At 52.1% G+C, this 15,399-nt stretch overlaps 5 protein-coding genes across 5 annotated transcripts; 2 read left to right on the top strand and 3 right to left on the bottom strand.

Moving 5' to 3' along the window:
* Positions 1 to 376: 376 nt before the first annotated feature.
* Positions 377 to 1,597, bottom strand: PpBr36_06250 (uncharacterized protein; the record flags this gene model as incomplete). The annotated part of the gene is made up of 1 exon (XM_029893396.1): positions 377 to 1,597. One exon carries the CDS (start codon positions 1,595 to 1,597, stop codon positions 377 to 379), a length of 1,221 nt encoding a protein of 406 aa, XP_029745489.1.
* A 1,255-nt stretch (positions 1,598 to 2,852) lies between these two features.
* PpBr36_06249 (uncharacterized protein) lies at positions 2,853 to 3,887 on the bottom strand (the record flags this gene model as incomplete). Its single annotated transcript, XM_029893395.1, has 1 exon — positions 2,853 to 3,887. The coding sequence occupies one exon, from the start codon at positions 3,885 to 3,887 to the stop codon at positions 2,853 to 2,855; it is 1,035 nt and encodes a 344-aa protein (XP_029746562.1).
* Positions 3,888 to 4,584: 697 nt separating this feature from the next.
* PpBr36_06248 (uncharacterized protein) lies at positions 4,585 to 6,763 on the bottom strand (the record flags this gene model as incomplete). The annotated part of the gene is made up of 4 exons (XM_029893394.1): positions 4,585 to 5,351; positions 5,456 to 6,176; positions 6,266 to 6,411; positions 6,517 to 6,763. 4 exons carry the CDS (start codon positions 6,761 to 6,763, stop codon positions 4,585 to 4,587), a joined length of 1,881 nt encoding a protein of 626 aa, XP_029745884.1.
* Positions 6,764 to 9,210: 2,447 nt separating this feature from the next.
* On the top strand, positions 9,211 to 11,282 carry PpBr36_06247 (uncharacterized protein; the record flags this gene model as incomplete). The annotated part of the gene is made up of 5 exons (XM_029893393.1): positions 9,211 to 9,262; positions 9,352 to 9,488; positions 9,616 to 10,426; positions 10,524 to 11,049; positions 11,204 to 11,282. 5 exons carry the CDS (start codon positions 9,211 to 9,213, stop codon positions 11,280 to 11,282), a joined length of 1,605 nt encoding a protein of 534 aa, XP_029746640.1.
* Positions 11,283 to 12,499: 1,217 nt separating this feature from the next.
* Positions 12,500 to 14,116, top strand: PpBr36_06246 (uncharacterized protein; the record flags this gene model as incomplete). The annotated part of the gene is made up of 2 exons (XM_029893392.1): positions 12,500 to 12,615; positions 12,751 to 14,116. The coding sequence occupies 2 exons, from the start codon at positions 12,500 to 12,502 to the stop codon at positions 14,114 to 14,116; spliced, it is 1,482 nt and encodes a 493-aa protein (XP_029746530.1).
* Between the last annotated feature and the right edge of the window lie 1,283 nt (positions 14,117 to 15,399).

Below are 15,399 nucleotides of genomic sequence, written 5' to 3'. Positions count from 1 at the left end.
CAGTGGCCGTTCTCATGAAGCATCTGGCGCAGCTCAGTCCCTGAACTTTTTTTTTTCTGCCGTGGATGGATCGCGTTCGAATTGACTTACCGCCTTTGGTGAAAGTGGGCGGGTGGGATTTGACTGAAGTAGGTGGGGCACGAACCGTGGAAGACCAGGCGCGCAACCTTCATTATGCCTAAGTGGGACCTCCTAACCTGCATTGTTCACTAACTCTTTGAAAAGGCCTATTGACGAAATATTTTTCTAACAGAAAACAGTCACATTTGACAGCGGGCTAACATAGCAATCGATCGCGCTGCACACGTCATTATACTGGTCAAATTTCAAGACAACAAAACCACAGACGAGTACGCAATGGATGCTACAACTGGTCTCAATGTCGTGCAGGCGACGTCAAGGTTATCTGTGGCGCTGCGGACCAGTTGCTAGTCCACTCGGCCATATTGACCGTAGCTCTGCTCGTTTCTACATTGTTCGTTTGGCCCGTTCCAAGCAAAAACCTGTTGATGTAAGAGTTGAGGTTGGCCGTCGTGGCTGACGGGAACTGGCAGTGCTGGTGACCACCGACCAGCGAAAACCCCATGCTAGGCCCGACGCCGAGGGCCTGGTAAATGGCCCTACCCGCCTTCATACATGCCGTCGTACTCACGGGTCCCAGCCAGTCGATGTCGTTCTCTATGACGAACAGGCCCCTCGGCGCCACCATAGCTGCTAAGAAGTGATGGTCCGCCGGGATCGTCGTCGTTCTGCTGGTGAAGGAGTTGAATCGCGGCGAGAACCACGCGTTCTCGGTGACGATCTGGCTCGCCGTCTGGATGTTCTTGCCCTTGGCCTTTTCAGAGTCCGATATCCGCCAGCATGCCGCCCCGCCCGAGCCAGACTCCTGCGGGATCGTAAGGGCAATGCGCTTCTCGAGCGCGCCGACGATGAAGGCGCCCTTGCCGTTGCGGCTGCACCCGCTGACGCCAAGCCTGGCCGTGTTGATGCCCGTCACTGCCGGGCCCAGCTGCTCCAGGGCGTCGATGATGCGGCCTACACACCAGGCCCAGGCTGTGGTGGCCCCTGCGCTGTGACTGCGGCCGTGCAGGTCGAAGAACCAGCCGGTCCCGTGGCTTTGCGAGCCGGCCTGTGACGCGCAGGCGTCGTTGCCAAAGTTAATACGGCCAATGCCGGCGGGTACAGGGATCGAGATGCCGCCGATGCCGATGATGGCCGGACCTCCCAAGGCGCCCGGATTGGTGGGCTTGGTGATGCCGACCGAGATGGCCCTGGTGTTGCTGCCAACCTTGATCTGGATGTTCAGGCCAGTCGCGCTGGCCGTGGCAGTGACCGAGTCCGGAGGGGGCGGGTAGTCGCCCAGGACGTACTGCTGCAAGGCCTTGCTCATCTCGGCCTGACGACAGGTCCAGTCCTCGGCAGATGCGACGGACTTTCCGCTGGCCATCTTCCAGGGGTCTGGCAGCTGCCTTTCGTTGACGGCGGGATAGTTTGTCGGAGTACTACAGGTTGCCCCCTGTCGACCGAAGATGGCCGACGCGGGCATGGCAGCTGCCTTGGCAGCCAAGAGAAGCGACACTGCTGCTTGGATATGCATGGTAGCTATGGCGACAGGAACAAGTGCTGGATTTAGTAGCAGAAGTATGAGTCCTATGAATCGTGATAGCAACGGCTTATTCCTGACGTGAGCTGACGGGCGTCATTTTATTTATGGTCGAATGTCAGTTTGCAGTGACTGACGTACCGACTTGTACACACGATACGCCGGGGACGATAATATGGCTGTTTTCCTCGGATCGTGGGGAAATATGCCACGCCAAGTATTGACATGCATGGGCCATCGAAAATGACCTGGAAGTTTGAGGGACTGGGGGCTCATTGGACGAATTCAAGCTCCGTCCAGATTCTGAATGCACATTTCCCGCATGGATGATGCCGATTGAGGGCTTGGAAAGTACAACGTGATACCCAGCAGGGCTTCAACTATGATCATCTTGGGACAAATGCGGATGAACTTCCGGACACCCATGTTTATTTCTCTTTTTTATTACCCGTCCCCCACGCGAGGACCTGGGATGCGCCCGCTTGGCATCAAATCTGGCCAACCAGTTTTTACTCGGGCCGGAAGATGCCGGACATATAGCCCTAGGCGGCTTTATTAGTATCCCGAGGGGAATGCTTGCCATTTTATCTATCTGATGACGGTATAAGGGCTGCTGCTAAGAGACGCATCATGCCTTGAGCTAGGCGAATATGGTTTGAGAGTGTGAATTGACTTTATTCAGTACCTAAATAACCCGTAGGTCATTTACCAACAGGGCGATCTAAAAGGAACCCCCTCCGCGCCGACGCCATGCAGTCGGAAATGTAGAAAGAACTATATCGGTTCCTACATTGCGGGCAAACATTTAATTGGCGGAACGATTAATTTGGGTGGATTGATTTCAAAGGGTATATGCTGGAGGGAGGCATCGGCACTTGGACGGCACAGCTATGCAAGCGCCTTGGTCCCGCACACGTTGGCCAATATGGTGTGTCTGGAACTCAAACCAGCAAAGACTTGACCCGATTGCCAATTTCAGACCGTCAAAAAGACCTTTTTGGTGCACTGGTATTACCGGGACAAGTCCAAGCTATCCATGACAGACAGTTTTTGCATATACATCTTCCTCAAGAGACGTTAGAAACGAAAGTTTCGTGCTAGAATCTTGAGCGTCTCTGCTGTCTTGAATTTTACGTCGTAGGAAGGCTATAATGCAACATAAATCAGCTTATCATCTTGTTGAAGGAAACAAAATGATGGGCATACAAATGACCACTTGCGCTTCAGCTCTCTCGAGGAGTCATTGTTTTCATGTGACCATGGAAGACCCGCGGTTGGTGATGATGGACCAGACACCCCTACTCACTTTGTTACGAGCGGCAATATCTTTCCACAGCCGCAGGCACCATGCAGTAACTAGCGCATCCCGCGTCCGCTGGTCCAGCGAGACGAGGATCTCGAGCGTGTGCATGCCGGTGGGCTCCGTGTTCTCCCTCGCGATCAATACGCCGTCGGAACTCTTGCTCAAACTCGGTCTGTGGTGTGACCTGTTGTTGTTGCTGCTGCCGACGCCACCGCCGTCGCCGCCGTCTTCAGGAACAATAATCGTGTGGGCCAAACCGCCGACGGCAAACCAATCATAGCTGTCAATCAGGTCGCCGCGCTTCCTGTTCGACCTGGCAGCTCGAAAAAGCTGCTCCCTCTGCACCATGTCCTTGCCCTCGGCGCGGTGGACACGGAAGCCGCCCACGCCGGCCAGGCCGGCCACCAGACCCAGGGAGCCCAGGGTGTGGGCCTTTGCGATGGTGGCGCGGGCGTGGAAGGGAAAAGTCGGACCCAGCATGGGCGGCGTCTGCACCAGCTCCGAGATGGCCCTGACGCGGGTGGCGACCTCGGAGCCGCGCTTGATGCGGTGCTCGAGCCGCGAGAGGTTGTTGGTCGCCAGGGCGGCAGTGCGCTGGAACCCGATGGCCTGGTCGAGCTCGTACAGCGGTGCCGCGTCGGGTGCCGCCTCGGCTGCGAATATGCTCTTGTCAGCCAGCCGGAGCGTGCCGGGCGGGATGAGGATGTCCTGCACCAGCCCGGCGTCCTCGGCGTATGGTGGTGGGTCTAGTGCGGAGGGGTCGTCGGTTGCTGGAGCTGGAGGTGGCGGCGGTAGACATTCTTGAGATGCGAACGCTACTGCTGCTGCCGCCCTTGATGCCGGACTGGTCACTTCTTCATATTGTGGTGGTTCTGATGGTACATCCCTTGAGCTCTCTCCGACATCAAGCATTGATGATGATTGCCCGGGGAGAGGCGGGAGTGGTTTGTTCAATGCTTCTGCTTCCTTTGCACTTCCCATGGTTAATGTATAATGGATTGATTGGTGAGTAGCTTTTGTGCAATTACAGGGAAATTTTTAAGCGATATGGATAGTTGATGTTGGTTGTTGAGGTAAGTTTAATTACACATGTGTCTGAGTTGGATGGTGGTAGTCGTCTTGGAAAAAAGCCCAGCTAAAGATAATCTCGGCGATTCAATTCATTTATACATACAAGCCATTCGTTCATAAGGCATTTAACCAAGTCTCCATTGAATGATTCGGGAATAAAAAAAAAAGGTAGAGAAAACATAAGCCTGGATCTTACCTAAATTCAAATCTTTCTGACAAGAGCTGCACATGACCTCACTTCGCCACCATTTCGAGGCCATATACAATGGCTTAGAGTATGAATGGATACAGTTGTAGTTGCCCGCAGCTTCCGGGCTTGGCGGCACCATTAGCGATTCCCCTGTTGGTCGTAGGCGACCCCACACAGGCTGTGCAACACCAACTGACAACACACCCATATGGGGAGGGGGAGTCATGGGTATCAGTGAGAATTAGGCATGCATGGAGAAACAACAAAACAAAAAAAAAAAAAAAAAAAACATAATCCCACCTGCCTTCCAAAGTAGTTTCCCCAACACAGCCTCAATTAGATAAAAACTACAAAACCAAATCATGATTATAAACCGTCCCCCCCCCCACCTCCAAGTAGTTTCTTCCGCCTTTATTTCTACCTCGACAGCACAGCCTTCATTACCGTCTCCAGCTTGCTCTTGGCCCAACCTTCGCCACCGTCCTTGTTCAGCTTGCGACACCTCCAAGCGACGAAGCGGTCCGGCCTGGCCAAGACGCAGCCCGACTCCTCGACGGCCCTGACGCGGGCCCAGTCGCAGTAGATGTCCTCGTACTCGAGGCCGATGCCGATGGAGTAGGCCCGGATCGGCACTCCGAGCAGTTCGGAAACCTCGGCGGCCGCCTTCTTCCACGCCTCGTCGCCACCGATGCCCGTGAAGAGCGAGAAGCCGCCCTTGCCGGCGAGGTCGATGGTCGTGACCATGTCGGCCGGCACCGCCGTGTTGATCCAGACGTGCGGCAGCCTGCGGCCCGGCCTGGTCGAGGGGAAGTGGTACAGCACCACGTCCGGGTTGGCCGGCTCCGAGACGTCGGCAAACGTCGTCGCCTCGTCCTCGGTGTAGACGCCCGTCGACGGCAGCGTCGTGTAGTCCTGGTTCATCTCGATCCCCAGGCCGTGGAACTCGTGCTCCGAGTTGTCAATCGCCCACTGCAGGTCCGCGCGTCGCTTCCTACCTTTGTCCGTGTCTGACGCCAGCTCAGCGAGGGCCTGCTTGCGCTCCTCGAGGGTGGGTAGAATGTGCCCTATCGCGCTGAAGATGTGATTGTGGTCCCGGAACCCATCGTTGGCCCGTTTGACGATTCCCTTTCCCACTGGCTGCCGCTCCGGCGTGTAGGTTTTCAAGAGCTCGGGCCCGGCCTTGCCTTTGAAATGGGAGACATGGTTGCGCGTTAGTGCATGTGTAATATTGGGCTTACTACCAGTAAAGAAAAAAAAAAAAAAGTGCATAAAGAGAGTAATAGCTTACCTTGCAACACATATGCAACCTTCCAAGCAAGGTTGAATGCATCCTGGATGCACGTGTTAGAGCCGAGCCCGTTGAACGGAGGGTGGCGGTGCACGGCGTCACCCAGACACATAATCCTGCCCCGCTGGTAGTTGTCGGCCACGATCTCGTTGACCGTCCAGGTGTTCACACGCATGATCTCAAACGGCGTGTCGTCGCCGATGAGCTGGCGGATATTCTGCTGGTACTGCTCCATGGTCGGCTTGGGATCCATGATGTAACCCTTGACGGGGAACAGGATGAACATCCACTCGGTCCACGGCTTGACCATCCTAACCACGGAGAAGAAGCAAAAGTCGGTGTGCTCACGGTCCGGCTGCATCACCCAGTGCAGATTGCCGGTTCGATACTTCATGAGGTGCGTGAGGTCGGCCTTGACCTGGACGTTGATGGCGAGACCACCTCCGGGGGTCCGCGTGAGCGGGAGCTCGAGCTGTGAAACTATGCGGGAGCGTGCGCCGTCCGCGCCAAAGAGATACTTGGCCTCGATGGCGTAGTTGAGGCCCGTGATCTTGTCCAGGACGGTGATGGTTACGCCGTCATCCCGTTCCTGGAAGGACTGGTACTCGGTATCCCACCGAATCTGGAAGCCGTTCAAGGTAGCGTGACGAACCAGTTCCGGCTCCAGGAGAGTCTGGGGGAGATCGCCAGGCGTGCAGGGGCTGTATTTCTCGTATTCCCCCTGGCGAGCAAGTAAGTTGTCAGCGTCGTAGAGGATTAACCTTGATCTCATGTTATATCGCCTAGGATTTCGATGCCACGTTGACCAACCTTTCGCTTTGGACTGTTACCCCACGAGTGTATCCGGGCATACTCCCTGCCCGCCATGCTGTAGCACCAGCGTGAGTGCACCATAGAGTCGCCATGGGTAGCCAGCTGGGTGCATTTCTTTTCAAGATCGATATCCCTCAAGCATTCTAGGATTGCGGGTTAGCGCTCCGGCAGAGGCAGTTTTCAAGGTGTTTTATTATTTTCATGACCGAACGAAAACCGAATCAGCTGGACGAGGACCTGCAACTTACCCAAGGCAGCCATGTTGGTGATGTGGGCGCGGGGGGTATCAGCGGTTGTCGAGGTCGCGGCCACTATGAGTCCCTTGATGCCGTGGCTGCTGAGAAAGCACGCCAGCGATGCGCCGGCCGGCCCGGCTCCGACGATGACGACTTCGGTCTGGATGGTCGCCGCAGGGGGCGCCGGACGGGAAGGGACATGCGCTCCATTCCCGTTAGTGCGGGGCGGAACATGCGTTCCGTTTCCGTTGGTGGCCATTGTTTCGGGACGGGGGTTGGCGTATCCTACAAAAGAAAACCAAAAAAAAAAAGAAGAGGGTTGCAAACAAATATACTTGTGTGCTGTATTAACCACGTGCGTGGATGTTATGTCATCCGAAGAGCTTACTGTTTGCTCTTAAAGATGAGGGACTTATCTCTAGGCCAAAAAGGAAGCACAAGTAAACAAAAGAAATAGTCCCTAGGACCGAACAAACATTGGGGTGTTGAGGGGTTAAAAAAGGAGAGAGTCTGCCTACTCGGCTAAGGCAGACGAAGTTGTGGGGATGATGGAGCTTGCACAAGGAGCGGCCTGGTCGCAACCCGCTTCTCCAGCTCAACCCAACACCCTTTTGTTTTACTATTCCGTGAATAGAATATGGTCGATGAGGCGGTCCTTCGGACGACAGTTCAAGCCGGCTGACCCAGTTTTCATTGAGATGTTTCGGGGATATAGTAATGCATTGCAAATGCGGTATACGTGTGTTGATGTCAGAGTATCCCGTGACACCCTCCTATTCTGACATACCATTACTGTAACCAAGATAAGTAAGTACTGCTAGTAAAGCATAGCAGTCTAGTTGGTCTAGGTTTAGTTCCAGTCTGGGTTGGCACTAGCTCATAGCCGGCTTAGCCCCGATTGGCAGTGGAGAGGACCAAGAACAAAAAGAATAAAAAAAAAATTATATAGTACATATTCCGGTGACCAAGGACACCATCTGTATTTGTAATGGTTGACAAAGGCAGATTGGGAAAGCCTCTATAATCACTTTGTAATGGTGGATAAGCGTGACAAGTAGGGGGCGACCACAGCTTGAGAGAACGCAACGCCCGTGGGCATCTCCAGTGTTTCTCGTTTCTCCAGTCGATCCCCACAAGAATCGGCGGCAAGTGGGAGGGGTATGATCATTGGGCATTGGGGAGGGGCGGGCATCAAGAACAACGCATACTGGATGGAGCTGGGAAAGGGATGGAAGGATGTGGATGTGGATGGCTGGCTCTCCAAGGCCTGATAGAAACCCATGTAACGGCATACCGACTTTTTGCGGGTATCTATGGTGCGCATCAATTTAGCAGCGCCCACACCCCCATCCAAGTATAAGTATAATTTAGATGTGCTGCTTTGATCTGTAGGGCAAATCCATGGGGAATATTGTATGCGTTCGTTGGCTGTCGTCTCAAAAGAAATAAGAAAGCACGCTAATTTTCCGCAACTTACCCATCACCTGGATGAGGGCAAATTCTCACAATCTGTCATGGGATTTTTTCGGCACTTGGTGGCCGTCTCGTAAACCTGGTTCTACCCAACGGCAAAGCGCAATTCGCATGTGTGCCGTATGTGCATTGGGGCGATTGGATGCTGCGAGATGGGATGAGAGGCGGCAGAGGGCAAAGAAGGTTTTTGTCGATTTGGTTTGGTTTGTGATTTGTGCAAAAAGATGAGGGGTAAATCGATGGAGAAATGCATGGATACACAACGGCTCAAGGTTTGCGCAGTTAAATTATTACTATGTAGATCACCACTGGGTCTCTGACTCTGGGTACTAACTGCACCATGTAGCTTTGTGCAGTGTGTGGGGTTCTGGAGAAAGCGGGGATTGGTCCATTGCGGCAGTTATTTTTTTTTTTTTTTTTTTCATCTTTTTTTTTTATGTTGCTGTGGCACAGATACTAATTATATAGGCATCTACCTTTTTTGCTACCAAGTAAATAGATACCTGGGTACATGGGACCCGAGGGTTGCCGAATATTGTCCGTTCAATTTCAAAGCTGGTGGTGGTTGTATGGTAACAAGTCACAGTATATATAAAGACGATTCAACAACGCACCAACAAAATCACAATTTTGTATTTGCTCACAAGATTAGATAGAATCTAATTACAGCGCCATTACATTTCTAAAAGTAGACGAAATCATCCCAGCCTTCTCTCATTTATTCTCATCAAAAGACCAGACCAGCATCAAACAGAGGTAGAAAATGAAGTGCCGTGATACAGTCCAAATTTCCCCTCAAATACCCCGTCGGCGTGAAGCTACATTTGTCACATCCGGCAGTACAATTCATGGTTGCAATGCAGACACTCCGGCCCACTGAATAACCAGCCAGAGTATTTGGCTGTCCAAGAAGATATAGCTCTGGTCGACCACTCAACGTCTCGTTTGATGCACCCAAGGGGACATGACGAAATGTAGGTGAAAACAGCGCGGGGAAGTTCAGGACGTAACTTTTGACTCTGGATTTCGAACAGTGGATGTACAAATGGCAAAACCCCAACTTTATTGCCACTCGTTGTCGATGTGATATATATATATATATATATATAAGACAAAACAATCATCCTCGAATTGGCTGTTGGATGTTTGCTATTTTGTTTGACTCCAAGATGTGATATTTGTCATGATATATTAAACCAATCCCCCTCTGTTATTAAAACTTGTTTTGCCACAATGCCGTTTGGGATTTTAGAATGCACAAAGATGGAAATCGTGCCCGGCACGGGTATGTTTGTGGCTCAGAACCCCTTGTATATGGTATATTCAATGACAGCCGGTCACGGTATTGATACCACTGACGACACGGGTGAGCAGCTTTCATGAATGATCAGGATGACTTACCACCAGAGCTCGCCGAGGCCTCAAGGGAACTACTCAAGAAGGGCAAAGGACGGTGCAAGGACGTCATTCTGGTCCCTCAACCAACAGACAGCCCCAATGACCCGTTGAACGTGAGGCATTCATTCACTCTCTTGATTCCACCCCTGAGCCGTGGCCCCTTGGGGGAAATCCCACACTGACCGCATGTATTGGTCGCCGTCATAACACACACACACACACACAAAAAAAAAAAAAAAGTGGCCTCAATGGAAGAAAGAAATGGTCCTTTTGATCGTCTCCATGTCGGCGGCGGTGGTGGGCGCCTACGGACCGATGCTCTCGCCGGGCTTCGTCCAGGTTTCGAGCGACCTCGGCATCACGGTCCAGACCTTATCCGAGGCGACGGCGTGGCTGATCCTCTCCATCGGCCTGTCGCTCTTCCTCACCAACCCGCTGGCCAAGATCATCGGCCGCCGGCCCATCTATATTGGCGCCATCGCCGTCATGTTTGCGACGAGCGTCTGGGGCGCCGTGACCACGACCTACCCGTCCTTCCTCGCCAGCCGCGTCGTCGCGGGCGTCGGCATGTCCCCCTACGAGATCCTCGTGCAGTGCACCATCGGCGACCTCTACTTTGTCCACGAGCGCGCCACCAGGATCGCCGTCTGGAACATGTTCCTGCTCACGGGCATCAGCGGCGGCACGTTGATCGCCGGCTACATCATCGAGCGCGACGGATATCGCTGGACGTTTGGGGTGTGCGCCGTCTTCTTCGGGGTGCTGATGCTGGCCGTCGTGTTTCTGGTGCCCGAGACCATGTACCGACGACGCAGCGAGGAGACGAGGACGAGGGCCGTGGGCGAGATCAAGGAAGAAAGCCAAGGGGAGAAGAGTGCGGCCGAGGAACTGTCTGTGGTCGCTGGACAGGAAGCAGAGCCGAAACACAGCTTTGGGCGGTCGCTCCGCGTATTCACGGGCCGGTACAGTCATGCACCGTTGTGGAAGGTCTTTTTGAGGCCTGTCGTCCTGTTCTTTTATCCGGCGGTGCTCTGGGGGTTTTTGATATACGGTGAGACAATCATGTCATAATCCCATCCCATGCCCACCCCCAATTTGGATTTCGTCTTTGTTGATATCCCCGAGGTCACCTCCCTCTCCGCTCACAGGGACCCTCATGACCTGGATCGTTGTCTTCTCCGTCGTCAACGCCGTCATTTTCATCAACCCTCCGTACAACTTTAGCATCAGCCAGACCGGCCTGATAAGCCTCTCGCCCTTCGTACTGACCATCGTGGGCGAGCTCACGTCGGGGCCCCTGAACGACTGGATTTGCCTGCACCTGACGCGCAGGAACCGGGGCGTGTACGAGCCCGAGTTCCGGCTGCCGCTCATGGCCGTGGCGGGGGTGCTCGGCGGGGTGGGCTTCTTCGGCTTCGGCGCCACCGTCCACGGCCAGACGCACTGGGTCGGCCCCGTGCTGTGCTTCGGGCTGGCCAACATGAGCCTGGTGTTTGCGTCGACGTGCGTGTTTGGCTACGTCATCGACTGCTACCGCCCGCTGAACGAGGAGGCGTTTGTGGCCATCAACACCAGGAACCTGCTCACGTTTGGCTTCACGTACTTTGTCAACGACTGGCTGGCGGCGCAGGGGCCCCTGGCTGTTTTTGCATACTGGGGTCGCTTTTTCTGGGGGTTACTTTTCTGACCGTTCCATTGTGGTAAGTAAGCTCTATCCATGTCTTAGATCAGTTCACTCTGGTTCGGTCCAGTTTTCTCCCCTTGTGTGCTACCAAAAAAAAAAAAAAGTTCCCCATGTTTAGCTGACACAAAGGACGCCCGTGTCTAGGATCTTTGGAAAACGTCTCCGTAGCTTTACGGGCCGGAACAAATGGTTGCAGAACTTTATGAATGATGAAGATCTGTGATTTGGTTGATTTTTTTTTTTTTTTTGGAGTGTCACTACAGTCCCGAGTGGTCGGATAGCATTTACCCGTGCTGATGGGCCGAGGTTGGTGTGAATATAATTAACCTTCCGTTCTAGTCTAGACCTGGATATAGAACAAGGTCCAAGGAAAGTATTGATTCTTAGATATCAAATTGAAATCTCACCGCCGATGAGGAAAAAACCAGGCTTGTTTGGACTTGATTTGGAGCTAAAGATGGGGAGAAGCTGGCCTGGCCCACTTTTGATACAGTAGTTTTTTTTTTTTTTTTTTTTTTTTTTTTTTTTTTTTTTTTCTTTTCGTTCTCTCTCTCTCTGGTTGATCCTTTATTGCTTTTACCATAGTAAAATCTTGCATTTCAACTGACGCCATCAAAAGTAGATGTCGTGGATATGCTTGGCAACAAACTCTCAAAACTTTCTGTTGCAAACACCCCGTGACCTTGTGCTTTTAATTGGCCGTGCCTATCCCAATGTTTCCTCATAACAAACCGTCTACCAGAAAAAGAAAAAAAAAAGTATAATTCTTGATACAAGTGGACGGACTCGTACAGCACTTCGCGACAAAACATTCTTAACCCCCCCCCCCCCAAACAAAACAGGCAGCCAAGCCTATCTATCCGCCCAGCTGAGCCCCGGTCAGTCCATCGACTGCCTTGGCGACTTACATGACCTTCCTGATCTGACCTTGATCCGCATCCAGTGCTCGCCACTTGACCGACGGTTTCCTAGCGAACAAAGATGTTGGTTGTGTGAGTTATCGTTCATCACGCACCGTATGGGTTTGCCGTTAACCGCTCTGCAAGCCAAGGAAACCAAAAGATACTTGCATCGGGCAATTACGAAAACAAGTGATTCTGCCAATGTTTTTTTTTCTCTGTTTTTCTCTAAAAACTTGGGTTCCATTGGTTGAGTGAATATATTCTTGGCGCACTCCACCCGAGATTAGAGAAAGAAAGAAAGACAAAAGCGAGCCAACCTCGGAGCGCAGATCGCATAAATTTTGGTTAATAAAGAAGAGCGGTCCTGTCTTTTAGATCTTTTTTTTTTTTTTTTAATTTTTTTATCTTCCACCCCATGCTAATGTCAAGTCCAAGTCACTTGGCTCTGGTTGAACTGGACCCAAAATACTTTGCCTGCTTTTTACTTGTAGACTAGTACTCGTCACACCACAAGCATCAAGAGAAAATTACAGCCAACATGAGGATCAGAAGCGCGTCCGCCCTGTGGGCTTTGATGCCCCTTCTCTCGCATGCCAAGGACTGCAGGCCACCGGTCGAATCGGAGAAGCTGCAAGAGCTGATCACGGTTAATGGGTAAGTTCCCTAGTCAGTGCAGTCCTGGGGAGCCATAGAAGCAATGACAACATATGCATGGCGTGCCCCTGGACTAGACTAGACTCGACTAGACTCGAACTTGACAGCAGAGCTAATACATCTACCGACCTCCAGGCTGATGGGCAACCTCCAGAAGCTCAACGACATCGCATACGCCAACGGAGGCAACCGTGCCTTCGGCCTTCCCGGCTACGCAGCATCGGTGGACTTTATCTTCGAGGAGGTCTCCAAGCTCAAGGGCTTCACCGTGCGCAAGCAGGACTTCCCGGCGCTCTTCACGCTGACCACGGCGGCCGAGACCCGGGTGGGCGACGAGTCCCTGCGCACCGTCGCGCTCACCTACACGCCCAGCACGCCCAACGGCGAGGGCATTACCAGGGAGCTCGTGCTGGGCCCCGAGGGCGCGGCGGGCTGCGACGTGGCCAACTACGCCGACATCGCCGCCGAGGGCAAGGTGGTGCTGGTCGAGCGCGGCCTGTGCCCGGACGGCACCACCTTTGCCGGCAAGCTGCTGGCCGCAGCGGCCGCGGGCGCCGACTCGGTGCTCATCTACAACCTCAACGACCAGAAGCTGACGGCGGGCTCGCTGTCCATGCCCAACCCGCTCTACGCGCCCGGCGTGATCGTCGACCGCGAGCCCGCGCTCCGGCTCAAGGCGCGGCTCGAGGCCGGCGAAAAGATCGAGGTGTTCAGCAACGTCCAGCAGCTGATCGAGGAGCGCATCACGCAGAACGTAATCGCCGAGACGGTGCACGGCGACGACAAGAACGTCGTCATGCTGGGCGCCCACCTCGACTCGGTCCAGGCCGGCCCGGGCGTCAACGACGATGGCTCCGGCACGTCGCTCATCCTCGAGCTCGCCAGGGGCCTCAACAAGTTTTCCACCACCAATAAGGTGCGGTTCGCGTGGTGGGGCGCGGAGGAGAACGGCCTCTGGGGCTCCAAGTACTACGTCGACGACATCAAGGACGGGCCCGAGGTCGAGAACCTGCTGCTGTATATGAACTTCGACATGGTGTCGCGCGGCGTGCACTACGTCTTCGACGGCGTCGGCGACCGCGTCGGGCCCGGCGGCCCCCCGGGCTCCGACAAGATCGAGGACCTGCTGGCCGGGTCGCTGATCGAGCAGGGCAAGGACGTGCGCCCGACCGGCCTGACCGGAGGTACCGATTACGTGCCGTTCCTGCAGGTTATTAACAAGCCCGTCGGTGGCCTGTTCACCGGCACCGCCCCGGAAGAGGATGACTGCTACCACCAGGCCTGCGATAATATTACCAACGCTAAGCCCGAGATGATCCACCCCAACGCCCTGGCCGCCGCCCACGCCCTCGCCGTCCTGGCCATCGACGGAACCAAGATCGTGCCCAAGACCCCCCAGAACGCCACCTTGGCTTCCGTCAGGAGGTGGGCTGCCGACTCCATCAACTCTATTGATTTTACCGCTTCGCACGGCAAGCTGTGCGATCACGACCTGATTTAAAAAAAGGGGGCGAGTTTGTTGTTCTGAAACGGGCAAGAGGTGACATGAAAAAAAAGGAAACAATGAGATGAGAGATGATGACCCACGATTAGGACTGTCTTCGGAAGTAATAACTTGTTTAATGTTATATATTTATCAATTTGCATATTATATAATGACAAAACAATGAAAATCGTTAAGAATGAGCTTTTTAATGACCTTGTTTTGGGTATGGATTGGCTTGTATCGTAATCCCCGCTAGTGAGTGATGTTGCAATAAATAGATCTTGGCATCACATGACCAGAGGAGCTCAGTCAGCGATGTGCACACCATAAAAGCGCTGCCACGTTCGTTAACCTAAATAACGCACCCTACCTAAATACATGGTTCTCCTAGTTTCAGTGCTCAGACTAGACCCCCTGCTTCGCAGTGGGGGTTGAACGCTCCGTGTACCTTTCAGCCACATAGCTTTTCGACCAATTGCATTGGCCGAAAAAATCGCGCTCGTTTTAGTCTGAGGACAATTTGTCGCATTTCGCCGTTCATGTAGTTTCAGGGCTCATCCCTAAAGCCCAGAGCTCCACAATTGATCCATTTCGCTCCACTTCGTGGTTTAATTGCGGTTTTGCAATGTATTTGTGGGTCCATCCAAAAAACGTTTTGGTTTAGGTTTGAGGACAATTTGTCGATTTTCGCCGTTTATAGCGGTATTTTTGGCCTTTTTTTAACCGAAACTCCTTTATTATTCCACAACCATATATAATATTGAAAAAATAAAATATCGTTGAAAATAGCGTTTAATACCGCTATTAGCAGCGATTCGATTTATTTTTTTATTTGTTATAATGGCCGAATTAAATACCATTTGCCCTTAATCCGTTTATAACGGTATTGTTTTTTCAATTTTTTTTTTCGATTGTCGATTTTTTTTAATATTATTTTTAGTTTTTGACCAAATTTTATATATTTTGCACGTGGAGGGTCGTATATATGTATATATTATTATAATAAATTTTGGTATTTATACCAAAATTTTATAAGCAGTTAAATAAGCGGATAAGTAAAATATATATTTTTTTATATATAATTTATAATCGAAATTCGTTTATATTTTTACCAGTTTTAATAATAATAAAACCAAAATTTCAGAAATTCGATAACGTATATACACAAACGTCCAAATCCAATCCTATTTATAATATCGGTTTTAAAAACTGTTTAATTAAAAAAAAGCCAAATGTGTATTTTATAAATTTATTTGTTTTAATTAATTAATTTTATATTAATTTTGTTTTGCAGCCGA

Source organism: Pyricularia pennisetigena (genome assembly GCF_004337985.1).
Source record: "Pyricularia pennisetigena strain Br36 chromosome 4 map unlocalized Pyricularia_pennisetigena_Br36_Scf_6, whole genome shotgun sequence".
NCBI classification, from domain to species: Eukaryota; Fungi; Ascomycota; class Sordariomycetes; order Magnaporthales; family Pyriculariaceae; genus Pyricularia; species Pyricularia pennisetigena.
Note: the sequence above shows the minus strand (reverse complement) of the source record. Positions and strands in the feature narration are given on the sequence as shown.